General features: G+C 48.6%; 3 protein-coding genes across 5 annotated transcripts; 2 read left to right on the forward strand and 1 right to left on the reverse strand.

Moving 5' to 3' along the window:
* Positions 1 to 1,308: 1,308 nt before the first annotated feature.
* Positions 1,309 to 2,552, forward strand: LOC308131381 (fibroblast growth factor 4A-like; the record flags this gene model as incomplete). Its single annotated transcript, XM_080498109.1, has 4 exons — positions 1,309 to 1,450; positions 1,872 to 1,994; positions 2,180 to 2,283; positions 2,370 to 2,552. The coding sequence occupies 4 exons, from the start codon at positions 1,309 to 1,311 to the stop codon at positions 2,550 to 2,552; spliced, it is 552 nt and encodes a 183-aa protein (XP_080354235.1).
* Positions 2,553 to 3,158: 606 nt separating this feature from the next.
* Positions 3,159 to 13,977, forward strand: tmprss3a (transmembrane serine protease 3a; the record flags this gene model as incomplete). The annotated part of the gene is made up of 13 exons (XM_080498110.1): positions 3,159 to 3,254; positions 5,396 to 5,621; positions 7,487 to 7,597; positions 8,317 to 8,433; positions 8,522 to 8,645; positions 9,234 to 9,353; positions 10,085 to 10,131; positions 11,418 to 11,583; positions 11,687 to 11,856; positions 12,970 to 13,065; positions 13,361 to 13,503; positions 13,595 to 13,747; positions 13,936 to 13,977. The coding sequence occupies 13 exons, from the start codon at positions 3,159 to 3,161 to the stop codon at positions 13,975 to 13,977; spliced, it is 1,611 nt and encodes a 536-aa protein (XP_080354236.1).
* A 276-nt stretch (positions 13,978 to 14,253) lies between these two features.
* pknox1.1 (pbx/knotted 1 homeobox 1.1) lies at positions 14,254 to 26,604 on the reverse strand (the record flags this gene model as incomplete). 3 transcript variants are annotated; one of them, XM_080497971.1, is made up of 11 exons in its annotated part: positions 14,254 to 17,245; positions 18,162 to 18,319; positions 18,691 to 18,767; positions 18,863 to 18,991; positions 19,731 to 19,828; positions 19,927 to 20,077; positions 20,153 to 20,353; positions 21,697 to 21,868; positions 22,850 to 22,980; positions 25,005 to 25,117; positions 26,533 to 26,600. In XM_080497971.1, the coding sequence occupies 10 exons, from the start codon at positions 25,053 to 25,055 to the stop codon at positions 17,064 to 17,066; spliced, it is 1,350 nt and encodes a 449-aa protein (XP_080354097.1). In that variant the 3' UTR covers positions 14,254 to 17,063. The 3 variants fall into 3 exon arrangements, with proteins under 3 accessions (XP_080354097.1, XP_080354098.1, XP_080354096.1); XM_080497972.1 differs by lacking the exon at positions 26,533 to 26,600 and adding an exon at positions 25,216 to 26,455; XM_080497970.1 differs by lacking the exon at positions 25,005 to 25,117 and having other exon boundaries at positions 26,533 to 26,604.
* Between the last annotated feature and the right edge of the window lie 1,059 nt (positions 26,605 to 27,663).

Below are 27,663 nucleotides of genomic sequence, written 5' to 3' on the forward strand. Positions count from 1 at the left end.
CATGTAAAATGATTAACTCCCCATGTAAACTGACTAACCATGTACAATTATTAACTCACCATTTAAAGTGACTATATTTCACCATGAAAAGTGATTAACTAACCATGAAAAGTGACTAACTCATCATGTAAATGGATTAACTCACCCTGTAAAGTGACTAACTAATCATATAATGACAAACTCACCATGTAAAGTGACTATATTTCACCATATAAAGTGATTAACTAACCATGTAAAGAGACTAACTCACCATGTAAAGTGAGTCCATCACTCGGTAGGAATCGGGTTTTACCGGCTAACATCCTACTTTCTTGTCGTGTTCAGAGAATCGTTCCAGTCGGGTTTATTCTGCCGACACTCAGTCCGTCACCATCAGAAGACTTTCACTGCAGAACCGCCACGACAAAGAACGCCTCCATTTCCAGGTTCCTCTTCACCTGCGGAGCTGCCGTCGTCATGGCGACACGCCGCCCTGCTAAAACGACTGTCCCAGCACTGCCTCCCTCAGGCCGTCACGGCTCGTCACAACAGGAACTCCCTGCAGCCCCCTGAGAAACCTTTCAGAAGGACGTCGGTCAGGCTCATATTTTCATTCCCCCGGATGGAAAATCACACTTTTCACAGCATTTCTGTATAAATAACATTTACACAACAGTGTCCAGGCTGTAGCTTTAATCAAAAGAGGCTTTAAATGTGTTCCTCAGCCGTTTCCTCTGAAACATTGATCCTTAAAGTTTTGAGTCGTCTCAAAAAGGACTGACGCTTTGAACCAAGTCTGTCTTAGTTGACGTTTTTGGGCTGTTTTAGCTTGTTTTTGGTTCTCAGCAACTTTTATGTTTTAGACTTTTGGCACTAAATCAGACCAGTGCGTTAATTTCCCACATTATTTGTTGAGATCTTCAGGGAAACACTCCAGAAGGGCCGTTAGAGATCGTTTGTCTCCGTTTTTCCAGGATCCTCCAGTTCAGCTGCCGTCAGTCCTGATCGCTCCTGTTCTGAATCTGTTGTTTTTGCTCCGGCCTCACTATCATCAACCCCCCCTCCCCCCTCCCCCTCCCCCCACACCTCGCACACTATCACACTGATTGTGATACTGAACAGACAGTTTGCATGTTTCAGCCGTCACGGCTCTGATTGGGTGACATAAAAACACGCCGGGCAGAATTCCTCATGAACCACACACACCAGGATCCTCCTCGCCGCGGCAGCTTCGGCCCCACGGTGACCAGGTGCGGTGGACTTTAAAAACCAGGACATGACACATTTCGGTGTGTGCGTGGCGCCGGCAGCAGTGGGACGTGGGTCGGTATGAGTGTGTGCTGGCGGCTGCCCGGCGTCCTGCTGGTCCTGGTCCTCACCGGGTCGGACGGTTCCGTGGCGCCAGAGAAGCCGGAGGACGGCCAGGGCGCTCGCTTCCGGGCCCTGTGGAGGCTGCACATGAAAGGCGAAGGTGAGTAGTGACCTTTTGGAACTCTTGACCTCGGATAGTTTCATCGCGCAGTGTTGATATTTGATGTTTAAATAACTGGCCACAAAGATGATGTCAAGGTCTGTCGCGCATGTCGGAATTCGGTAAATTCCTGGGGCCTTGTGTCGTACGTACATCAGTAAGTCGTCGTTCCTCGTCTGCAATTCACAAAATATGTCAACAGCATGTTCCTTTATCAATATTTCTTTCCTCGCCTTCCACCGTGACGGAAAAGAGGATAATATAGAGGAATTTGACATGCTGGAGTTCTGTCCAGGTGTCCCCAGGTGTCCAGGTGTCCCCTACCGTCAGTCAGAGTTGGTCGCGATCAGCTCCAGCACCCTGAACCCCGAACAAGTCCATGACCCTTTGGCTCAATGTGGCTGTTTGCTTCCTCACTTAGATGCTACTCCAGTCCCAGCGAGGTCCAAACAGCAGCTGCTCTACTGCCAGGTGGGGATTGGCTACCACCTCCAGATCCTGCCCGGCGGCTCGGTGCTGGGCGTCCACCAGCCCACCGAATACTGTGAGTCTCTCAGAAAGAGTCTCGGTATGCTCTAGGTGCGCCGCCGTGTTTGCGTGGACAGTTTCGGGGACTCATCCAGCAGCGCAGACGTGGACAATGAGACCGCCATGAGAGTCTGAGGGGAGAGGAAGGGGAGGGCATAAGAGACACGATGTGACTGTAATAACTTTTGTGTTTCCTTCAAGGCTGGCTCAAGGTGCGTGCGCTGAAGCGCGGCGTGGTGGCGGTCCAGGGGGTGAAGACTCGCTTGTACCTGTGCATGAGCGCAGACGGAAGGGCGTACGGAGCGGTACGTATGGCCCGCCGAGAAAGCCATCGCCCCACCGGCCTGCCGCGCCGGACCCCCTGCTCATTCTCAGCCTGTGTGTCTCCCAGGAGACGTTCTCTGAAGACTGCATGCTGAAGGAGACCCTGGAGGAGAACCACTACAACACCTACTCCTCGGCGTCCCACCCACACGTCTACCTGGCACTGTCTCACCGGGGGAGGCCCAGGAGGGGCAAGGGTCTGAGCCACCGCCATCCCTGCACTCACTTCCTGCCCCGGAGGACGCCCTGATCGGGTGTCAAAAACCACGGAGGGGAACTGGACCAAACATCAAGAGGGCAACCCTGAGGGATTTTACTGCTCCCATCTACATCCGACTCAGCTCCGAGATGCTGCACCTTCCACTGCACGCAGCTAACAGGTAGCTAACTGCTGGCGGCTAACAGGCAGCAGCTAACACCGGGCAGCTAACAGGTTGCCGATTCAGCAGCTGAAGAGACGCACATTTAATTTATTGTTAGAGACGTAACGAGAGTGAAACAGAAGGAACGCTGCAGTCACTCGTGGATCTGAGGACTGCAGCCTGGAGGCGCTGGCGTCCCAACATCACCAAGACCCCGGAGAGTACTCGTCCCGGAGCAGCTCCGGGTCCTCATCAAGCCCCACCTGGACCCCCTCCAGGTCACCGACTAACCGCGACTCATCGGACCGCGACAGTCACGCTCTCTGACTTCTCCACAACATCAGGCCGGCTCTGATGTTTGAGAAGCTGACGTCCACGTAGATATACACCCCCCCCCCCCCCCCCCCCCCCCATCACGCACCGGATTCTTGACTACCTGACTGGATGCAGGTGGACGTTCTCCGGTGGAGGAGTTGGACGTATCAGCGAGGACGATGAGGACGACTCTGGACGACTTTGTGATCCATCTGCAGTTCAGTGTGACAAAGACCAAGGAGCTGGTGGGGGATCTGAGGAGGATCCGGGTGCCTGTGCCCCCCCCCCCCCCCCCCCCCCCCCCATCCCCATCCAGAGGGACAGTGTGGACATGGGGAATACAGGGACCATAAGCTGGATTGAGTCAGGAACACTGAAGCTCTTTACAAGAAGGGACAAAGTCATTTCTGTTTCCTAGACGGATGAACAGAAGGACTCAGAGAGGAGGACCTTGAACCATATTTCTCACAACTCTACGATGTCCTTGAGCTCCACAATGGACTGAATGTCTCACGAATGTTGCGTTTTAACGGTCAATCCATTGCTCCACGCCTACATTTTTATTATGTCTTATTTAAAGTTTTAGCACTTTATTCTATTTATTATATTGTTATTCTGTGTGGCGCAATCCTGTAGATGTATTTTCCTACGAAAGTAATAAAGTATTGTCTATTCTGTTCTTGTGATTGTCCAGCTTTCTGATCGTGTGTGTGTGTGTGTGTGTGTGTGTGTGTGTGTGTGTGTGTGTGTGTGTGTGTGTGTGTGTGTGTGTGTGTGTTTAATTATATGTTTCACCTGAAACACGCCAGTCACTTTTAATGACACAGAAAACTCTTGTATTTCAGAAATAATGACGATACAAGAAACACCCTGACCAGGATAAGCAGTAGAACATGGATGGATGATTTCCACTGGGAATTGTTAGGGTTTTGTTTTTTTTCTGAGTTGTATTCGTGGACATCGGGTTTTCTTCTGATCCTTAAATGGGCGTCACTTACCTGTGTCGTTGTTTCCTGATATATTTCGGTTTTAATTATAGAATTAATTATGGCTTAAAAACATAACCCTCAAGTTTCAGTAGATACATAAACAATGTTTTCATCCTTAGTGAATTTGTAGACAGAACTTTGTAGAAGGTGAGCGCCTCTGGACAGGCCACCCCCCCCCCCCACCCACCCCTCCCCCCTCCGGGACACATGAGTGTGTAACGGTACCCTCGGTGGAGGCCGCGGTGTCACCTGAGCCTCGGCGTGTGGCCGACTCACCTGCTCAGGTGTCCGCGGCCCGGGAAGCGTTGGGGCCCTGCGCCGGAGGAGATGACGGTCGAAGACGAAGCTGCGTGAGGAACATGGAACAATGACCGAAAGCTTTGTGGACACGAGTACGTTGGATTTGACGAAGACTCGTCCACACCGTTGTCTTTGTGTCTCGTCTCACCCGCTTTGATCTCCTGTGTTTCAGATCCTGCTGACTCGGCACCTCCTCAACCAGTAAGTCACACTCCTGAGCACACTGACACAAAGAGACCAACTTGTTTATATATCGTAGACTTAGAAATGTATTATTTATTTCACCCGACAAATATTTACTGACAGCTTTGTCTCGGTGAACCAGCTGAACTATTACAGAACGGCCGTTATTTACTGGTACTTGGTGAAAGTTGTAAAGAAATGTTGGGCTTTAGCGGGACCTCAGTGGTCCAACATGCTGCTGCGTGTCTTCGAAATTGTAAAGCCAAACATGAGCACATCTCGCCTGTTTTAGCTTCTCTCAACTGCCCGACTGCTCATTTTACAACCCATTTTAAGGTTTTAATATTTGAATTCAAATGGGTCTGTGGTCTTGTCCCACCCTACCTCTTAGAATGTCTCAATCTGCTCTATTTGCGATGTCAGTGGAAGCTAGCAGCCAACTGATGCCAATGCTGGTGGCTATGCTAACGGCTAACGGATGTCGATGGTCATTTAACACATTATTTACATATTGATTTTCATTCTTACATTATTTATTTCTGTGTACAGCATTTAGTTTCAAGTCATTAAAGATGGATTCGATTGGAACAAAGCTTTGATACAGGAAACATTTCCCATCAAGCTCCACTCAAAAGCCTATATCAGTTGAAACATAGTAGAAAATGGTCCAGACTGTTCTGAACCAGTCCTAATATTAAGCTTTAATAAATAGAAAAGTCTTAAGCCTCACCAGTGATAATCTCACCAAAGGGAAAGTAGGGAATTACAATAGTTCAGTCTATTTGTTGAGAGGTGAGAAATACATGAATTAAATTATAGTTCTAGTCTTTCACAAAGGTGTGTCTAGTTGTGCCCAGAGCTGAAGTTCCTCCAGATGTTGGAGAAATGCCTCATTAGGTCAGAGAACGAGAACTGCCGCATCGTTTCCATTTCCTCCCATTCAGGAACTCAGGACCGAGGACCATGAACCTTCCCAGATAGAGGTGGTCTCGGTGACGGAGGAGGACCTGCCCAGAGTCGAGACCCCCAATACTTTTAATGTCAGCCCCCTGGGCAGCCTTGGTGCAGCCGAGGACCCGGAGAAAGATTCCCAGAAACCCACTGAGCTTCCCCCCCAGACCCCACCCAGCCCCGGCATGCCCATCACCAAGGTGCAGCCATTCATGCAGGGTGAGTCGGGGTCTTTTTTCAAAATCAATTCTCACTTTATTGTCGTTCAGCTGCGCTTAAAACTGAAGTACAAGCAAAATGAAACAGCTTGTTTTCCCCATGAGATTTCTGGGAACCAGAGAACGGTGTTCCTGCCAGCAGCAGGGCGTGGGGAATCCCTGACAATGGTCAGTGTCCCGTTCCTCCAGTGGAAGGGTTTCTTGAAAAAGGGAACGTCAGATGATCCTCCCAGCTCCCATGATTACCCACCGCAAGGCTTTCTTGCCTGAAGCGCTGCAGCTGGAATACCAGGTTGTAATGAAGTAACGTTCAGGATCTTCTCAACTTTTAGAGTCGGCCTCTTTGTGGTTCCAGATGAGTGACGACTGATATCGTCACTGGACTCAACGGCCAGAAACAACAGGCGGTGAGACTGAGACTGAGACTGGGGGTGATGGTTTTGGTAAAGGGCTGATGAACCAAGGATTCAGCTCGTTGGAACAGTACCTGGCAGGAGGTCACAGGGACAGTGCGGCAGAACGGAGGTTGGCCGGGTCTTGCTGAAGACCTTCTTGAGGCCCATGTCGTAGATCCGAGTAGTGAGGACCAGGGGTGTGATCCCAAGACAATAGGGTGCGAGATAGACTTTATAAAAAAGGGTGAATCTGAACGGTGGCGGTCAGAGAAACTAACCTGGGCTGAGAGAGATGAGTGACGTCCGTCAGTCGCCCATGTAGTAATTAATCGAGGAAGAGGAGGGGTTTCCAGATGGAGCCTGGAGTCCAAACGATGAGCATCTGCCCCCCCCGAATCCCCCGACACCACCTGCTGAGGACATAAGCTGTCAGTGTTATTACAGGTGGACCACAGGGGAAATAACAGGTTTAAGGGGTAGGGGCTAGCATCTGTCTGCGGCCGCCTCTCATTGGGCGAGCGGCCAGGCGGTGACCACGGCGGCCACGATACAGGTGGAGGCCCCTGGGGCCTTCGACACTCCCTCTGCTCAGGTGGCGGAGGGGCGGAGCAGCTGCATGGTGGTGGCGGGAGCGTGAGGTAAAGCTCGAACTGGAGTACGTGGGGGAGCATGGAGCATCTGTTGCCTTATATGCATCTGGCGTCCGGTATTTCCACATATCTGGCTTCAAATGGCTGCTGCAGATATAATCAGGTTGAAGTTTTTATATGTTGCGAAATTAAATAGTTAACCAGGTTACTCATGACCACCGATATCCCTGAAACCAGTGGACACTGGTCCACTGGTAAAACAGCAGCAGCTCATTAACCCTTGGATGCACAACCTACCAGTACCAACCCTCACCCTAACCCAAAAAATGACCCCAATTCAAATCAATGCGTTTTGGCAATATACTGGGTTGTTATTCTTCAAAATCTTTAAAACAATGAGTTGCAACATTTTCATATTCCGGGTATTTCTCATAAAACATGTTTGTGACATGAGGCCATGTGCATTTTCATTTATTTTTTTCATTAATTTTAAGAAATTGCAGTTTTTGTATCATGACCCGACTCGTCCACAAGTAGTAGATACAAAAACTGCCATTTCTTAAAATTACTGAAAAAATAAGTAAAAATGCAAATGGCCTCATGTCACAAACGTGTTTTATGAGGAATACCTGGAATATGAATATATTACAACTTTTCATTTTGAAGATGTTGAAGAATAGCAACGTGTGCCTCTAAGGGTTAAGAAAAATTAAATCATTTTATGTTTGTTTGTTTTTCCCATTTGAAATCAGGTCAGCTGTTGCTTTAATAAAGTCACAGTGGGGAAAATTTCAAGTTCAAATATTGCATTTGTTTGAAAAAGCCACAGACTTTGAACACAAACAAACAAACAAACAAACATATATGCCTCCCGTTGGTAGAGGAGGACCTGGGGAAGAGCTGGAGGACTCGTCTGCTGGCTCATCGGGTGGAGCTGATGGTGCTCTGCCTGGCGGCGCTCGTCATCCTCGTCATCTGCATCGGCCTCGGAGGTGAGACCCACGTTTTTGTCCTCTCAATATTTCATGCAGTCGTTATGCAACAGCCTCGGAGCCAATGGGGCCTGACGAAGTCTCATGTGTCCATACGGGACGTACGCCTGTCCGACCAGCACCAAAACAATCACCACTTCACGTCTCTCGTTTCTACAACAAACACGCACTCATGCAGGATCATCAAGCTGAGCTGTCGCTCTCATTTTACCGGGCATTTCTTTAACCGGGGAGCAAAAAGCCTTTAAATTTCCCTGTAATTCGGTGTAAACAGCTTTGAGTGCACGATGAGTGTTTGTTTTTAAAATACCTGAATTTTTCCACCTTCCCCAGTGTTTTATGATTGTAAGAAATAATCACGTGATTCTATTTGGTTTTGAAGTTCTGCAGGGGGTTTCCTCCACACTTGGTGCAGTGACGTCACTACTGGATGACCCCTGTGGAACTTTACTAAATATAGATTGAAGTGATTGTTTTCGGCTTTATTTGACACATTAAAAAAAATTATAAAGTCAAACAGTCGCGTGGTGTCGCCACACCAAGAACTCTCAATGCTTTTACTGAAAGTCCAGGAAGGAATCATTTTTGGACAATTCAATTTTACTGTCAATGTTGATCTCGCAACGTTTTTAATGGGAGAATTGTGTGTGTGTGTGTGTGTGTGTGTGTGTGTGTGTGTGTGTGTGTGTGTGTGTGTGTGTGTGTGTGTGTGTGTCCAGTGGGTCTGAGCTGTGTGGGCCGGTTCCGCTGTGGCTCGTCCTCCCAGTGCTTCAGCTTCTCGGTCCAGTGTGACGGAGCGACGCACTGCGACAACGGCGAGGACGAGCTGGGCTGCGGTGAGACGGCGGACGGCGGAACCGACGTGTCCCCGCGAGACACCGCCGGTCGTAAAGCCTGCCCCTTGTCTGTCCCTCCGTCCGCCAGTGCGTCTCAGCGGGAAGCGGTCCGTGCTGCAGGTCCAGAGGAGGGGACAGTGGAGCACCGTCTGCTCAGAGGACTGGAACAAGATCCTGAGTCTCTCGGCCTGCAAGCAGCTGGGTTATTCCAGGTCCTGCTCTTCGTCCGTCCTCGTCACCGTCATGATTTTCTAGATTAAACCAGCCTGAGCAGCTCTATCTCGACAGTAACATGATTTTCTAGATTAAACCAGCCTGAGCAGCTCTATCTAGACAGTGACATGATTTTCTAGATTAAACCAGCCTGAGCAGCTCTATCTAGACAGTGACATGATTTTCTAGATTAAACCAGCCTGAGCAGCTCTATCTAGACAGTAACATGATTTTCTAGATTAAACCAGCCTGAGCAGCTCTATCTAGACAGTGACATGATTTTCTAGATTAAACCAGCCTGAGCAGCTCTATCTAGACAGTAACATGATTTTCTAGATTAAACCAGCCTGAGCAGCTCTATCTAGACAGTAGCGTGATTTTCTAGATTAAACCAGCCTGAGCAGCTCTATCTAGACAGTAACATGATTTTCTAGATTAAACCAGCCTGAGCAGCTCTATCTAGACAGTAGCATGATTTTCTAGCCAAAGCATAAATTAACTTTCACTGTCTGCAGTTTGGACTCAACATTGGAGTGTCGGAGACGTTCATGTTTTCACAATGACGGTTCTCCTCGCGCTGTCCCCAGGTTCCAGAGCTCCCTCTTCGTCGCCGTGACGACCATCGAGGAAGACCTGCAGAGCAGCCTGGTGTCCTTCAACTTCAGCCAGTCGCAAACCGTCAAGCTGCAAAGTGCACAGACGTACAGGTACATACTGGTACATACAGGTACAAACTGCGCACATTCGCCCCAAGTGTTCAGAGGCGCTGAAATAAACGCGAATAATCGCGAAATGTGCTGAACTTTGAGATTTGAGATCAATCTCCATCCACCATTTATTCCTCAACTCAATGTGAGATGATTCGACCAGTAACAAAATGTAGGATTCAATTGATTTTACTTTGTATGGAAGTCATTTCAAGGCAGTTATACCAACGTGGACCAGTTTAAAAAAGCTTTTTAAATCATATATCATTGGTATACACATTAGTGTACTTTTTATTGTAGATGTACTTTTAATTTCTTAATTATTTTTTTAAATTAAATTAAATTAAATTAAATTAAATTATTCAATTTCAATTTCATTAAAAAAATAATAATTATTGTCTATGTATTTTATTGCTTTTTTTATTGACTACAGATGAAAACTAGCCTTCTGGCTAATTCTGGCTTCTTTTTTTTTTTAACCATGTGTTTTATGAAATTGTCCCCTTTCAAATAAAGAAATTTAATTTTAATTTTTTTGGCCTCTAAGCCACATGTATTGGCTGCTGGACCCATTCAGAGACTCGAGACACAATCCGGCTTCATTAGAGGGGAACAACGTCCCAACAAGTCTTTATTGAATCCTCACAGCTCTCAGAGGCTTGTTGATTTGTTTTGTTGATTGTTTGTTGTTCTGGACTTGACGCGTCCCCGTCCTCTCTCCTGTGAGACAGTAAAACTCAGTGCAGCTCAGGGATGGTGACCACCCTCAAATGTCTGGGTGAGGAAACACCTCGTCCTGCTTGAACCACGCGGAGACACGTGTGTGTGTGTGTGTGTGTGTGTGTGTGTGTGTGTGTGTGTGTGTGTGTGTGTGTGTGTGTGTGTGTGTGCATATCCTCCTGCATGTGCTTTTTCTATAAGGTTCACAATCCAACGACAACAAAGTGCATGAAACACTTGAAAGTCAACAAGCCTTCAAGTCCTGTGTGTGTGTGTGTGTGTGTGTGTGTGTGTGTGTGTGTGTGTGTGTGTGTGTGTGTGTGTGTGTGTGTGTGTGTGTGTGTGTCTACACTATTAACCGAAACCCTGGAACAGACAAAGCTAACCCAAGCAGAAGATTCAGTTTGCTTTAAATTTAGATTCGATTCGATTCGATTTCAAGGATTCAAGGATTTTTATTCACCATTTGTGTTTAAAAAAAAAAAAAGATTCCAGGCACCTTGGGAATCTTGTTGCAGGGTTCAACGAGTTCGGAAGCTTAAGTATAAAAAAATAGAAATTGTATAGTTAAATCTAAATAAATGTACACATATGAACGAATACAAGTGTAGATATAAATATTGAAATTGTATAGACATACAAGATCTGCAGAAACCTAGACATATATATATATATATATATATATATATATATATATATATATATATGAGAGAGAGAGAGAGAGAGAGAGAGAGAGAGAGAGAGAGAACAGCACTGCTGCTGTATTATACTGTTTATATATTCACATTTCTGGGGGGGAGATGAAAGTGAAATTGAAATTGCACATTTATCCCACATTATTTCACGGATACACGTGATTTTAGAATTTTCTTCGACGCAGAAAGAAAAAAGTTGGAAAATATCTGGCAGGCAGACGTGAAGAAGTGAGGAAGAAGTGAGGAAGACTCATTGATGATTCTGAAGGCTCTACGTCGCGGTTGTCTGTGGCTACCCCCGTTAGCCATGAGCTAACTAGCCTAGCCACCACCCAGTAAAAATGGTTCGATTCCCCTTTGGGTGCGGACCAATCGGTGAGCCGTGTGTCTTCTTCACTTCCCCTCTGCTCAGTGTTTGTTCCGGGCCACAGCGCCCCCCGGAGGAGCGACTGTTGTAATTGCGTGACGTTTTCCCGCGGCGCTTTGATCTGGTCTCGAAAGTGAACGTGAACGACAACCCACCCGAACGAAGGGGGTTGAAAATTCCCCGGCTCCCTTTCCTTCACCAAAAGTGAACCGAGTCCCCCCGGACAATCGGTCCTTGTATCGGAACGCCGCCGCGTACGACCGTGTGCTTCCTTGCCCGCAGAGTGCGGCTCCAGGCCGCGGCACAACGCTCGCATCGTCGGGGGCAACAGCTCCACGCCGGGTCAGTTCCCCTGGCAGGTCAGCCTCCACTTCAGGAGCGAGCACCTGTGCGGCGGCTCCGTCATCACGGCGCGCTGGATCCTCACGGCGGCGCACTGCGTGTTCGGGTGGGTGCCAGTCGTGGTGGGGGAGGGATGGTGGGGACTTAGGGGGGGGGGGGGGGGTGGAGTTCTCGGGTGGAGGTTCCTCACCTTGACACTCTGTCCTCAGCTTCAACAACACCGCCCTGTGGACGGTGCACGTGGGGCTGACGGAGCAGCCCCTCCACGGCGCCCAGTCCCTGGCCGTGCAGAGCATCGTGCACCACGCCCGCTACCGGGACACCGGCCTGGACTACGACATCGCGCTCATCAAACTGGCCCGGCCGCTGGTGTTCAACGGTATCCAACCTTTTTTTATATCGAGAAAGTCCTACCTCTTTTTTTATATTTCTTTTCTTTTTCACACTGTGTCCCAGGAAAGTATAAAAACTTTGCCGTGTGGAACGCTGTCTGAAGTTCACGCACTTCACACGGGTGTATTTTGTTCTCATTTACAAGTATTAAAGTGAATTAATTAATTTTACAAACTGAGGTTTCTTTTTACAGGCTCCTCGTAGGATCTAAGTGCACTATTATTCTGTGTGAATTGTTTTTTTTTTTTAATAATGTACCAAACATAAGGCACAATAGTGGGATTGTTATTGTTCAAAGTCACTGATGTTTCTGTTTCTGTAGTTAAAGCGCAGCAGAGAGGAGTGGCCAGCAGGGGGCAGCACTGCTTCTCGCTGTGATTCATTGAACTTTAATCATATTGCAGCTTTTCACACAATTAAATGTCACTGAAGGTGATGGTGGTTTTTCATCTGCGCTGTTTCAGCCTCTTGCTGAACGATTCACAGTCTTTACAGCATTTTATGTTACTTTCTTCTTCTTTTTGTCTGTTTGTTTTTCTTCCCTTTTGATTCCACCCACTTTTTTTCTATTTATCTCTTACAATCTTTTTTCCTTCTTTTTCTTTTTCCTAATTTTCTCAATGTTTCATTTTTCTTCTTTTCAAATTTATCCTTATTTTTTCCATTTTTAAAAATATTTTTCTTCATTTCTTCCTTTTTTTCCTTTCATGTTTTCTTTTTTTTTCTTTTTTTTCATAATTTTCTCAATGTTTCATTTTTCTTCTTTTCAAATTTATCCTTAGTTTTTCCATTTTTTAAAAATATTTTTCTTCATTTCTTCCTTTTTTTCCCTTTCATGCTTTTTTTTTTTTTTCCTTTCAATCTTTTTCCAGATTTTTTTCTTCTTTTGCTCTTGTCCTCAAAGCTATTGCCGACTCGGCTGTTTTACCTTATATAGCAATAGTGTGTAATACAGAAAAAACTCAAAATGACAACAAATGATTACCAACATGACACACCGATCGGAAACTCTTCACCTTCTTTCGTTCTACACCTCCTCGCGTTTGTGCGTCTTTCTGTGAAACGGCGTTTGCTGATGACTCACTGGTTGCTGTTCCAGGCTTCGTGGAGCCCATCTGCCTGCCCAACTCTGGAGAGGAGTTCAAAGAAGGCACCATGTGCTGGATCTCCGGCTGGGGGGCGACGGAGGACGAAGGTGAGCAACATTCAGAACCGTCACTCCTCAGCCAATTGTAGAAAGAGAACGACGTCACGAGAACTTTTTGACGCCGTCGTTGACCTGAAGGTCGTCAGTTCGACAGCTTTTAGGTTGAATCGTGATTTTTTTTTACATGAGGCTGTTTTTCTTGCAAAAGTCGTGGACGGAACGGAAAGAACGTTACCCGAGGGTTCCGATTCCTTTGCCACCTTTTCGCTTGAGAAAGAAAGAAGCCACTAGCAATCAGACGACTCTTCCGACGCTTTCTAAGTTCGTGGCGCTCGTGTTCCAGGAGAGAGCAGCGTGGTTCTGCGCTCCGCCCGGGTCCCGCTGATCTCCACCAAGACCTGCAACCGGCCCGAGGTTTACCGGGGCCTCATCTCCCCCTGGATGATCTGCGCCGGATACCTGGAGGGGGGCGTGGACTCCTGTCAGGTACCGGCGAATCCAAGAGGGTCGCCTCAGGGCGTGACGTGACTTTAAGCGAATGAGCTCCCCGTGTGTGTTTTTTTTTTTTTTTTTTCAGGGGGACAGCGGGGGTCCTCTGGCCCTGCAGGACGGCTCGGTGTGGAAGCTGGTGGGGGCGACCAGCTGGGGAAACGGCTGCGCTCTGAGGAACAACCCTGGAGTTTACACCCGCATCACGCAGTCGCTCAGGTGGATCCACCTACAGATGGAGGTCTGTACTGTATATGCGTGGTGTTTTTTTTTAACGTTTTCTCTATGTGGATTCATTCCTGGTTATCTGATTTTGAACGGCCCCCTGGAGGACAGACGGAATCGTTTGAATTTTTAATCTTTGATGTCACATGACTGCAGGAGAACAATGGAGATATTCCGGTTTTAAACCCTTCTGTTTTGTTTCAGAGAGAAGAGGCTCATACTTCTGCTGCTCTGACTGGACTCTAAGTGGATGACCCCCCCCACAACCCCCAAACCCCACCCTCCACCCTCCACCCAATCCCCCCACACACACACACACACACACGGGGCAGCAGAGTTAGGCATCATTTATTCCAAAATAGAAAGCTCTAAGGCAAAACAGATGAGAGAAAAGTGAACAACGCTTCATAAAAAGCAAACAGGCGCAAGTCAAGAACCGAGAGCCGAGGCAGGGCGCCAAAACCCCCCCACCCCCACCCCCCCCGGGTGTCGCCCCCCCCCCCCCCCCTCCCGAGACTCTGCTTTACAAGAGGGATACATCACTGCAAGTAGAGACGGACAACACATGAATACTACAGTTCTTCAAACAACAGGCAGTAATCTCAAGAGATCGATAAATCTGCCACTACATGTGTCTGTAGTGTTAGTGTGTGTGTGTGTGTGTGTGTTTGGGGGGTCTTTAACGAGTCCAGCTGTGCCGTTCGGAGCACAGCAGCATGTCCGTGTACATAAATAAAAGTTGGAGGTGATGTCCTGTCCGCTCCCAGTTGAGACTGATTGTAAGGTTAGCATAGTGTTTTGGATTGTGCTTCCTGTTGTCCGCCGACCAGGAGACCTGCGGTTAGACGCCGACACCGACTGGCAGACCTGTGATACGCGATCTCACAAACCAGGAGACCCGCGGTACGCCGACGTCAAGACTTGCGGTACGAGACGTGGTCCAGGAAGCCTGCGGAACACGAGGTCGATCAGCAGAACTGTGTCGATCAGCAGAACTGTGATATGCGAGAGACCTGCGGTACGCGATGTCGCCGATCAGGAGACCTGGGGTACGCCGACCTCAAGACTTGCAGTACGAGACGTGGACCAGGAAGCCTGTGGTATGCAGGGTCGGCCAGCAGACCTGCGGTTACACGACAACGCCGACCAACAGGCCTGTGATATGCAAGAGACCCGCGGTGCAAGATGTCGCCCACCAGGAGACTTGCGATACGCGAGAAACCTGCGGTACGAGACGTCGCCGACCAAGAGACCTGCGGTACGCAAGAGACCTACGTTATGCGATGTCGCCGACCAAGAAACCTGCGGTACGTGATGTCGCCGACCAAGTGACCTGCGATACGCAAGAGACCTACGGTATGCGATGTCACCGACCAGCAGACCTGCAATATGCAAGAGACCTGCGGTACACGAGGTCGCCGACCAAGAGACCTGCAGTACGTGATGTCGCCAACCAAGAGACCTGCGGTACGCAAGAGACCCGTGGTACGCGATGTCGCCGACCGGGAGGCTTGCGATACGTGATGTCGCCGACCAAGAGACCTGCGATACGCAAGAGACCTACGGTATGCGATGTCACCGACCAGCAGACCTGCAATATGCAAGAGACCCGCGGTCCACGACGTCGCCGACCGGGAGGCTTGCGGTTCCACGATACCACCGACCAGCACACCTGCGGTTTTAACGACGCCAATCAGGAGACACCTGACACGCAGGAGACCCGCTGTAGGCCATGTTGCCGACCAGGAGACCTGAGGTACACGCCAAATTTGAGCAGGAGACCCACAGTTGCATGAGGACCGCCGGCAAAAGACCTGCGATAGGCCACGCCTCTGACCGGGAGACCCGCGGTCACAGGGCGACGCAACTCGACGACCCCGCGACACACAGGAGACCCGCGGGAGGCGACGCCGTCGACCAGTAGATCTTCCGGGGGCGCGACATCGCCGTGTTTGGAGCTCGCGTCGGTCCAGACGACGGACGGCTTCTGCGCTTTAGTGTCTTTTGGAGCAATTTGACCAAAGGTCACGCTTTCTTTTTGTGCTTCTTGGCAACAATTCACACACATAAGGCCTTTTTAGTATTGGAAGTTTAAAACCAATTTAAACAGCTAATTTCATCACCATTCAATGACTAGTTATTTTTTTTTTTTCAACATTTGTAGAAAACTTCAAAGAGACCCTGGAAAACAGGGCGTCCAAGCTTCAATTACGAATCTGTACATAAATATCCCTTACAAAAACAGGAGAACACAAACCGAAAGAAAAACACTCATTTCGTAGTTTGTATATAAAAATAAGCATCTCTCCTCTTTCGTTCATTTTTTTTTTTCTTTCTTTTTCTTTCTTTTCTTCTGAACTTGTGCTCTGCTCGGCCCGCGGAGCCTCGGCGAGAGCCGCGGAGTCCGTCATATGAGTGCACACGTCTACTCAAAACACAGGCATGCAAAAAAGTGAAGACAAACCCTTACAGATACAACTTCAAAGTGTTGGCATCCAAAACGAGAATGAAAAGAGTGGACGGGGGGAAAAAGGAAGGGTGGAGATTTTACAAAAAAAAAAAAAACAACAAAAAAATCAGTCCACATTTAATAACGGAGCATACAAATTCTTGCTTCACGTGTTTTTAACACTTTTTTTTTTTCTTCTTCTTCTTGTTTGATTTCATCTTTTTAGCTTAAATATACAAAAAAAGTGCACTCGTCTACATCGACTACATAATTAAAAGAGCTTCTGAAATGAAACTCCTGATGTACACACACACACACTGCCCGTCAGCAGGGGGGGGAGGGGGCGGTGGAAGAGCGGAGGACGCGCCCCCCCCCCCCCCATCCCCCCCGTCCTCTGCTTCTTTGTGCTCTGTGTAAACCTGTATGTATGCTGGGGAGCAGGGGTGTCAAACATGGAGTTTTCCATAAAAGCAGCTTCCGTTTTTCGCCTTGCGATTTGGCTTTGCTTACTACCCAGAATGCATTGCGCTCTGTCATCTCTGGCTCGGTCCCGGGAGAAGTCGCAGGGGGACGGAGGTGTCCGGCTGCTTCGCTCTCCGGACGACCGATACGGAATAAGCCGGCGAAGAAGACCGATGGATGGACGTTATGATTATTATTATTTATTTAATTTTTTTTAATTAAATCCAACACAAAGTGAGAAAAAACGTGTGGAATTCTCAAACTGTTTTACTGCCGAGGTCGAGCTGCACGTGACCCCATGAACTGAAAAGTTTGACACCCCTGCAGTGGACTTTGTGCGTCCTGTGTGTGTGTGTGTGTGTGTGTGTGTGTGTGTGTGTGTGTGTGTGTGTGTGTGTGTGTGTGTGTGTCAGTGTGTCCTCTACTGCAACGAGTCGCTGTTGTCCAGGCCCAGCCCGGCCATGTCCGTGTCGTCGTCCTCGTCCCCGCTGTCCCCCGACTCGTCCTCGCTGTGGCCCCCCAGCATCACCTGCTGCACCGCCAGCGTGGCTCCGTCCGACGTCAGGCTCTGCAGACTCTCCATGTTCATCGTCACCATGGTACCTGGAGGCAGACGCCACGTTACCACACTGCCGCCATTCAGACAAAGGCTGCGTCTCAATTCTACCCCTTAGCCCTTCATCTTACCCCTCTGAAATGTGGAGGGGTGAGGCGAAGGGCTATTCACCCCTCTAAAAGGAGCGTTTCCAGATGCACACTTTAAACAGAGGGGTAGGAGGACACGGCGCTTAAGGACTCGCATTTCACATATATACGCTTCTAAAGTTATATAAACCTGTTGTGTTTTATACCAGTAAGAACGGCAGTAGCGCTGCCGTCTGCCGTATGGAGCTTCCGTGTGTCTTTGTTTGGTAGAGACCGTGTTTATAACATTTTATTATTACATTGTATAGTTCCAAAGTCTTCTAATACGGGTGTTTTGAAAACAGGGACCCCCGAGCAAACAAGGAAGCTCCTCCGCTTTCACATGGTGAATGAGGAAATATTTCTGAAGTCCAAATACGGCGCAAAAAACTGAAGTAACCCACGTCTCCGTCTATTTCTTCACCTCAATGTGGAAACGAAGCAGCCAAGCTGCTGTAACACGTTGAATTTGAGACGCTCCTGCTGGAAAATCAACAAACATCCGTGGCTCAGCTCTGCTGATGTAACGGCGCCGTATCATGATGTCACAACTATGAGACGGAGCGAGAGGGGGAGGGGTGAGCAGGAGGAGAGGGGCGGGGCTGAGCAGAGGGAGAGGCATGTCCCAAATCTAAGGGCTGAAACTTTGATCCCTTTTCCCTCGTTTTGGAGGCGGAGGGCTAAGGGGTAGGCGGAGGGGTACAAAAGAGAATTGGGATTGGGCCAAAACCACTGACCCTGTGGGAGCACCAGGACTCCTTCACAGCTGTTTCACTTCCTTAAACCTTCAGTTCCAGCTGTGTTCTAACTCAAGAGGACGGTTGCGTTTGCCTACCGTCTGGCATGGTGACTTGCTGGTTGCCTCCCGCGATGGAGTCGGGCCAGAAGCGCTGCAGAGGTCGGTTCTGGGGCGTCTTCTTCTTGGTTTTGGGCGTCTCGGAGGAGCTGGCGTCCAACATGGGCTGCAGGATCCGTCTCCGTGCGTTGATGAACCTGCAACACAGGACTCAGCACTCAGGTTTCTCTCACCGCTCGAGAGTGAACGAGAGGAGAACACAGTATGGACCAGGTCCCGTGAGGCTCCAGAAGAGTGTTAATCTCTTCCTTTATCTGACGGGATAACCATGAGAATCATGACCTCTGCGACGATCTGGCCTAGTTGAGCTCCCATTCAGGTCTGCAAGGTGTCTGTTACTCACTCCCACACCAAAAACAAAACAAATCCACCTGCAGTGGAGAAAAGCCTCGGTGTCTTCACACCGTCCCGTACGTCTGATAAGACGAACGAGGACCTTATCTTGACGCCACAACCGCCCCCCTTTGATGTCGCAACCTCCCCCCTTTGATGTTGGTGTGACACTGACCAGTTGTTGACCTGGAGGAGCGTCAGGTTTGTCTGAGTCGCGATCTGTTTCTTCTCATCTTCTGTGGGGTAGGGATGCTGTGGGAGGAAAGGCAAGGCGTCAGAGCTCCTCTGTATTTACTCTCTCTCTCTCTCTCTCTCTCTCCATCTCTCTCTCTCACACTCACACTCACCCCGATGTGCTGGAAGAGCCAGGAGCGCATGACGTTGGTGGCGTGTTTGGGGAGCACGCCCCGTTTGTTCTTGGTGGAGTTGTCGTCGTGGTTGAAGAGGTTGAGGTCCTGGTGGAACTGCAGCTGCAGCTGAGAGCAGAAGGAAGGTTGAACACGTTGCGACGGGACTAAAGAGTCGTCGTCGTCATACCGCACCGTGTTTTCCTGTTGGAGCCGTTATTCAGTCAGAACCAAAACGAACACGGGTCTACAGAGTCCTGCTCTGATCATACTGAACTCTCTCCTTGTTGCTGAGTCAGCAGACAAGTGTGTTTCTGTCACAACCGTCAATGTCCACACAGGGACTGGAACATCCTGTCCTCGAGACACGATTCCCAAACAAACCCCTCAGCAACTTGTCAACATACAACGTACGTACAAGTAACCAACAGGCAGGTAACGATACTCAACTTTCCCCCTGCATCGGCCAGAAAGAACAGATCTATATATAAAATTAAAAAAAAAAGGTTCATTCATTGTGGACACAATGTGTAATACGTAATGAGTTAAGCAAAATCTCTGAAATCTGATTCACTAAAAAGTGGAGAAGCGAGGGAGACGACAGACTTTCTTCACTTCCTCAGGCTATAGGGACACATTAACTGTTAGGAGACGGTACATTTTGTCTAATATGGGACCTTTAACGTTCGATTCAGTGGAAAGTGGGCGGAGGTTTGCGTTTCGCTCCGACAGGCCTGCTGTGACTCACACGGTCGTCTTCGCACGTCACAGCAGGGTGCCTGAGGAGACGGCGTTTCACAGGGAAGAGACACGGCCTTCCTCTGATAACCAACAACAGTGCAGATTGAAGGCGGGGGAGGGGTTGTACCTGATTGTTCTGGACACGTATCGTCCCCGGAGACAGGGCCTGTGTGACCACCTGGCCCTGAGGGGTGACGACGGTGACCGGCTGGTACACGGTGGCGCCTGAAAACACACACAGTTAATGGAACCTCCCGGCCTCACGGGGGTGGGGGGGGGGGGGGAACTACTGCAGCACAGTCTGAGCCTTCCGAGTACAGTACCTGAGGGGGGTGGTGTATGCCATGGTGACATACCTGCGACCACCTGGGCGGGGTTGACGGTGGTCACCGTGACGTTGCCCTGCTGCAGCGCCGAAGCCGGGACCACGATCTGGCCCTGGGGACTGATGGTCCCCGAGATGGAGCTGGGCGTCTGTGGAGAGAGGCATCGTCGTGACGCGTCGCCGTCGTCCGGCGCCGAGGCCCGCCGCTCGTCCGGACGCCTTACCTGAGACTTGACGGGGGAGAAGCTGGGGTTGGGGCCCGCCACGGGGGAGTACGGACTCCCCGGGTCGCCGCTCAGCAGCGTCTCGCTGTTCATCTTGGTCTTGAGGCAGGCGATGTAGCGGCTGCAGAAGTCCTTGCACAGGTCGCTGACCTTCTCCAGCTCCAGCAGGTGGATCCGCAGCACCTGGATGGCCTTCACCATCTGAGACACGGGCGATCAAAACCGTCGGTTGACCCGTCTCTCCTCGGCAGACCGATTCCCTGCTTCAGCCCAGCCGTCAAGACTCTACGAGTCATTGATCGGTGCTCGACTCTATTCGGTAAACTGGACCAGGTAACATGAGATGAAGGGAAATGACTTGTGACAGACACTGGAGTCTGTTATGTCCTTGTGTTTGAAGTGAAATCTGATCTGTGCAGTGGACCTCATCTGATCGGACTAATGCCGAGCACGACTGCACGGCGGCTGGAAACACGATTTATCACGGTTCAGCTGAAGTTCCCTGCGATAACGCCGCATCGAACGTGCTTCAGTCTTGCTGAATTCCTTCCTTCGCGTGTAAAGAGACGGCGGCGTCAGACTGACATCGTCCCCCAGTGTCCCGACAGGAGCTGGGAATTCGTTTTAAACCGTCGAGACCTGGAGGCAGCGACGCTCTCGCCACCGCGCTTCACCGCTGGGATGATTGTTTTTTTTTTTCTATTGGTACCTGCTGGCAGTTTCTCTCTATACAGAACACAGTACCTCTGGAGAACTGGATGTGTTCAGTACTGTGAGTGAAAACATGGTGGAACCCAAAACAACGATGAAACGACGAGTGACATTTGGTCACCAAAGACTATTAATCAGTCATTTATTTCCAAGCTGGGGACGTTTTAGCCAAAGTGCTTCACAGGTGACCAGAGAACTTCTTTCACTTTGCTGATTTAAAATACATTTGTCTTATGTGGACCATGCTATGTGGACTAACAAGCGAGCTACGAATGCTTTTGTGGGTTTTCTAGACTAAAATCTATACGTCGAGCGGGAGACCTCCCCAAGATGGCGGCGCTGTTGGCACGCCACAGGCGGCACAGTGAGGCATCTAGTGTTTTATATCTGGTGTTTTAACACTGTTGTTGACGCCTCTCACTGAGACAGAACATCTGTACTGGTGACCAAGGTGAGGAAGAACCGTAACCCCCCCCCCCCCTGCCACCATGTCCTTTGTCCCTCAGGACATCAAGCTGTACAAGTCCTCACTGGGGGGTCAGAGGACAGAAGGGAAGTAGCAGCTACCCACCTCATAACCCTCTGTAACCACAGTGCATTTTAACCTCACCTGTCACTTTACACTTCTATACTTTATTTGGAGTTTTTATTCCTTTTTGCTATTTCTATTTAGTAAAAGGCTAGAAAAGAGTCTATATAATATTGTACATAATTATAATTTTTTTTTAGACTTATCCTATTTAATTTATTCTTTATTCTTTGCTCCTGTCCTGTAAAAAGCTGCTGGAACTGTCATTCCAATTCCGATTCCGATTCAGATTCCGGTGCCTCACCAGGTTGTCGAGTTCGGGGTCCTCGCTGAAGAACGGCTTCCCTTCCTTTTCCTGGCAACGCACAAAGTTCTCGATGTCCACATCGAAGCTGGCCGAGGTGATGCAGTCGGAGCTCAGCGTGGACTGCTCGCACTTCTCGAACAGCAGCGCCAGCAGGGGGAACAGGGGATGCCTGCGGGAGGTGCAACAATGAGTGAATGAATGAACTTTATTTTTTGAACATGGACATGATTATTAGTAACAAAACATATTTTTGCAGAAAATAAGAGAATTTAAAGTCTCAGCATGTTCAAAAAAAGAAGGAAGAAGCTAATTTATGTTTGCCTTCCCCTTTTACACATCTAACTTTGAAACGGCGACTGTTTACTGTCAACGTGTCACCATTTGTCCTTATTGAGAAAAACTTAATCATTTGAGGTACATTAGTCTGAAATTTAAAAAAAACAACAACATATAACGTAAATAAAAAAAAATTTTTTTTTGATATACCGGGTATGCAAAGTGGCTTACTGCACGACTCGGAGGGAAAATACAGCAAAACTGTTTTTTTTCTCACAACTTTCATCTGGAGCTCCTACATGTTCTAACTCTACGTCAACTAACACATGAATATTTCTTTAAGTTTCAACAACCTGAACACTTACAGATAAATTACCTTTCGTTTTACTTTTATTTATTTGCTTATTTATTTAAAAGCTCTTTTAGCATCGTTGAACTAAACTACTCAGACTTTATTAATCCTATTTCTAGAACTTGTGTTGGAGCTACATGGGGAGCTGGTGGGGGGGGGGTCAAGGGTCACAGTGGTGTCCTGTCGGCTGTTGGGAATCAAACCCGAAACCTGTTGGTCGTTTCTCACTGGTGGACGTCAGGCTACTACTCAAATCACCATTTTCTTTACGATTTAAGGTTGGAAACAACCTGAGTCGGCGAAAAGGCAGCAGCGAGACGACAAAGTGGCACGTGAGAATTTTTGTTGTTGTTTTTTTTAGTAAAAACCATTAAAATACTTGATCTGAGAAGTCAAACTGTGAGAGAAGAGTTAAAACTCAAGTTCACACGCGGGCAGCCGAAGCTGTGCGAGGACGACGGAGGGCCGATTAGGGTCTGGTAGTGTAGGGGGGCCGTTTCCCCCCCCCGGGACGATCCGTACCGGTAGATGGAGGCTTTGTCTGCGTCCATGGGGGTCTGCGGCTCTGTGGGGGAGGGGCTGGGGACCTCCACCAACGTGGCCTCGATGAACTTCTGCTCCGGGTTCAAGTCGGCCTTCAACACGCCTTGCATCTGCAGAGAACCAGAGGCTCGGTGAGACACCTTACAGAACTCGTGAGACACTTAGTAAGTAAAAGACAGAAAACGCTGAAGGGGGGGGGGGGGGGGGGGGGCAGAGACGATCCCTGGTTTCCCCCCGGGGGGGGACGGGGTTTCTAATGTGTGAACTTTCAGAGGACTCGCCAGTGAACAGAGGTATTAGAACCGCATCATCTGATGCTTGGGAAGCCGGGGAGGACATGTGACTGTGGTCTCGGCGCTAGCTCCCGCTCACTGATCGGGGGGGGGTTGGGGGGGGGGGGTCTCTCTCCTCTTCACAGCTTCCAGGAGCGCAAGAATCCCGTCCTCAGCCCATGTGACTGGGCCCCCGACAATGACTTAGATTGAGCACAAAAACGGGCTAAAAATAATTGTTTGCTTGGGGCAGAAAATGTCTCATTAGTCATAGGCCATCCTCATCGCTCGACACCCCCCCCCCCAAAAAAAAATCTGGCACACGAATAAAGATGTTTTGTAAGCAATTTACATAAGCGCAGGCAAAGAATACGAGGCCTTTACAATGCTTCTATGAAAAGACTTTTCTTTTTTTCTTCCCGCTGTGGTTTTCTTGCTATGGAGAGAAACACTCGTCCCAAAAAACATTCTCAAACCGACGTCGGGAACGGAAGGATCGCTAAATGTCTGGAGAAGTTAGGGCAGCGTCTGTGGAGGCGACCGTCGTCCTGCACAAGTACAACTGCAGATCTTTGTTGAGATTCAGGCTCAATCAACACGGTAAAGAGGAGGGCGACATATATAGCTTTATCACTATCAAGGCGGTGTGGTGGAAATACCAAGAGCAGGGGTGTCAAACATGAGGCTCGGGGACCAGAAGCGGCCCGCCAGTGGATCTAGTCCGGCCACCATGGGATTTAAAAAAAAAAAAAAATTTAAGTATAAAAATGAAAACGGACAGAGGCTGATCTAAAAACACTAGATTGTCAAAAATGACATTGAAAACCGCCCTTGGTCAGAATTAATTAATGCATCTATGGAGGTCACATAGGACATAGGACACCTTTCACAATAAAGGTGTCCAATTTATGTGAAGTGATACTTTAGACACGTAAACTCAAAAAATATTTCCAGATAATGATAAATTGTTTTAATCCTGAATAAAAATACGATATCCAGATACAGATATTGTGTTCGTTTTGCAATATAATATAATATAATTGGACGGTTAAAAGATGTCTTGCAGCTCCAGTAAAAACATATTAGTTATTTATAGACAGTTCAAAAAAAACAACATACAACAGAAAAGTAGGATTAAATGAAAAGGACACTACAAGAGTGATGCATAAAAAAAAACAGGATGCTGCAGTAACCATTAAATGGTAATAAGGAGAGACTGCTGGAGATCAAACGTGTCCTTTATGCAGTTTTTTGTGCCCGTATAATATAATATCTGATTAACTTTAATTCTTGCAGTTACAAAAGGATCAAAAGACATTTGTCCATATCTGCAGTTTAATATGTTACGTTTAACTTGTCGGCCCTCCAGAGGTCAGATCAGGTTGGATGTGGCCCCTCAACTGAAATGACTTTGACCCCCCTGTTCTAGACGGGACATGGCCCACTTGGCATCCACCGCTCATTCTATAGAACACCAGCTTCTTGTGTTTATCTCATCAAGTCTTTGTCCTGAGAAAACAAGAGAACACTTAAAAGTCCACAGCCGAGGCATCTCTCACTCCGCCGTGTACTTTTCGTTTCGTCAACACAACAAGCAACCGACACTCATCCTGCTGCTCCAGACGGCGTCGGCAACAGAGAAGCCAGAAGTGGGAAAGGAAAAAAGGGTGAGAATATCGTCAATGCAGCCGCGTGGGATCGACATTTAAAAAAAAAAAAAAAAAAGGAAAACAGTCAAACTGGGTCCTTGGAGGTACAAAATCCCAAAAACAACAAGGTGACACGTTTAAGCGTTTCTTTATTATCATGTGATGGAAGACGTGTTCTACGTGGTCTCGGGGTTTTTTGCCCCTGCCACCCACCTGCTGCTCTCCCTTGGGGTACTTGTCTATGGAAAGCGACTGGGCTGCCATCACGTTCACTGCAGACGCTGCACACACTGGGGCATTCTAGAAAGCAGTGGCAGGTGGCCAACCTACACAGTAGACATAACTTCAGTTAGACTGCTTTAAAGTAGAGGAAACAAGATTTTACATAAAGAAATAAAAGAGTGGTTGAGTGAATGATTGGTACCGTTATAGGGGGATGGAATGAGTAGGGGTCGATACTTTTCGAGTGGCTTTGTTTTCCTGCTCCACATTCACAGGATTTTTTTTTAATTGAGCTGCATTAAGAAAAGTGTCATTTCTAAATGTGGATGAATGCTGATGAGGCGGAACCGGGGAGGGGGGGGGGGGGGGAGTGGGGGGATTGTGGGGTCCCGTTATAGCAACTTTATTTTTAATTCGGCTCCCGTGTTGCGCCTCCGGTATCAATCCTCCCGCGGTGCAACGTTTCAATAAGTCTCCAGGAGTATCCCAGCGTTACTTTACTACTCTCCTCTCCACACACCCACCACGACTTAGCCGTTAGCCTTGAGCTAGCTGCAGCCCTCATGGTTTCCAACATTTAATTCACGAGTGTGTGTGCGAGAGTGCGTATGCGTGTGTGTGAGGTGAAGTGAGGTTTTCTTGGACTTTAATAAACCAGCAGTATGCGTGCGTTTGTTTTTAATCTTTGTTAGCAGCATGTAGCCGCAGTTAGCATTAGCTCGAGCTAACGAGCTCGTTCCGCTGGACGAGCCGCTGTTAGCTCGAGGCTAACGGCAGTTAAAACGGGGTTGTTTTTTTTTGTGGTTTTTTTTAATGTGTCTACTGTGAGCTGCCTCGTTTCCAAAGCGCCATGTTTAGACACAAATCACTGCCGCTCGCCGCGCTAGTGGAGCTAGCCGGGGGTGAGGAAGAAGAGGAGGAGGAGGTGGAGGAAGAAAGGGGGGAGAAGCGGAGCGCGAGCCGCCGCCGACGCCGCCGCGATCTCGGTTCATGACGCCGATCTCGGACGCGTCGTGTTTTTCGGCCGAACCCCGGCAAAACGCCGCGGCTTCGTGTGCGCCGATGGAGGCGCTCCGGCTTGCGCCCGCCGCTCGCCGCCGCCGCCTCCCGGCCCCGGCAGTTCCCCAGATCCTTTCCCCCCACATCAGTCAATCAATCATGCGGGGACAGCTGCCTGCTCCCTCCCCTCCGCTGCGCTCCAGCTGTCGGGCCTGCTCCGAGCTCTCGCCCTTTGCTTTTTCCACAATCCTCCTCTGCCCCCAAAACGCCGACATATTTTTTTTTACACCCCCTCCCTGCCATGCAGGGTTTTTTTTTTTTTTTTGTTTTTTTTTTTGTAATTCCTTCCCGGAGCTCCGCCGCTTTTTTTTTTTTTTTTTTTTACTTCCCCCTCCTTGTTAAAACAGCCGCCGCCGGCCCGGCTCGGTCCGCGCCGCTCGCCCCGGGGCATTTTAGCGTGCGGCCCAGATTGTTTGATTGATAGGGAACGGAAAAAGAGGGATTTTGAGTGACAGCTTACCTGAGTGCCAATCTTCGTCACACTGACAAGCGGCTGCAGCAATCGGGACCCGCAGTTGTCGTGTTGCGTCATCGCGCAGGGGCACGCAGGGGCGCTGAGCTCATTAATATTCATGAGATGGGCGGAGTCGTGACGTCCTCCTAAGTGTGGGAGTTGTGCGTCGCCGTGCGTGCGTGCGCCCCGCCGCGTGTGTTTTTCTGCGGGACTTGACGCGTCTCCTCTCTCGCGGCGCGCGCGCGCCTCTATTTTTACCTCCGCCACCAAAAAAAACAAAACAAAACACAAATACAATCACTTGGCCAGACGTTTATTCCTGAAATAAACGAGCGCCGCTGTGGATGATCGAGGCGTCGTTTGTGCGCGCGCGGCTCCGCACTTTGGGAGCATTTTAAAATAGAAAACCCGGATGAAGCACGCGCGCACTTCAGCGCAGTTCGAATCACCGCCACGGGCACAAAAGACTGCATAAAGGACGCGTTTGATCTCCAGCAGTCTCTCCTTATTACCATTTAATGGTTACTGCAGCATCCTGGGTTGTTTTATGTTTTGTGTGTATCACTCTTATCGCGTCCTTTTCATTGAATCCGACTTTTCTGTTCTCTGTTGTTTTTTTTAACCGTGTGTATAAATAACTAATATGTTTTTACTGGAGCTGCAGGACATCTTTTAACCGTCCAAATATAACGTTTTACTATCTATATTAGTGACACAGGCAGGGCACTCTCACCGCACTGCTAAAATATTGTAGCTCAGTGGGTTTTATCATCCAGTGCACAGATTTTGTTTGCCCTGCGAGGGATGGACGGCTCACCTGTCCAGGTGAACCTGCCTGCAGCTTCAGCACACAAAGAGGACATCACTTAAACTATTAAGTCACCTGAACGTCTAATGGCTCTGCCACTGCACCTTACTATTTATTTATCTTGCTTTTATCTGGTGCTTATTTCTAAGTGCCCATGTTCCGTTCTGTGTTTTACTGTATGTCTTATACCCAGATAGTTTTATATTTTACTTTTCTTTTTATTCTATTGTATTTGATAATATTCGTATGTACCAGATTGCTGCAACAAAACTATTTCCCTTCGGGGATGAATAAAGTAATTATCTTATCTTACAGACGAGACAAACACG

This window comes from Blennius ocellaris, assembly GCF_963422515.1.
Source record: "Blennius ocellaris genome assembly, chromosome: 6".
Taxonomy (NCBI): domain Eukaryota; kingdom Metazoa; phylum Chordata; class Actinopteri; order Blenniiformes; family Blenniidae; genus Blennius; species Blennius ocellaris.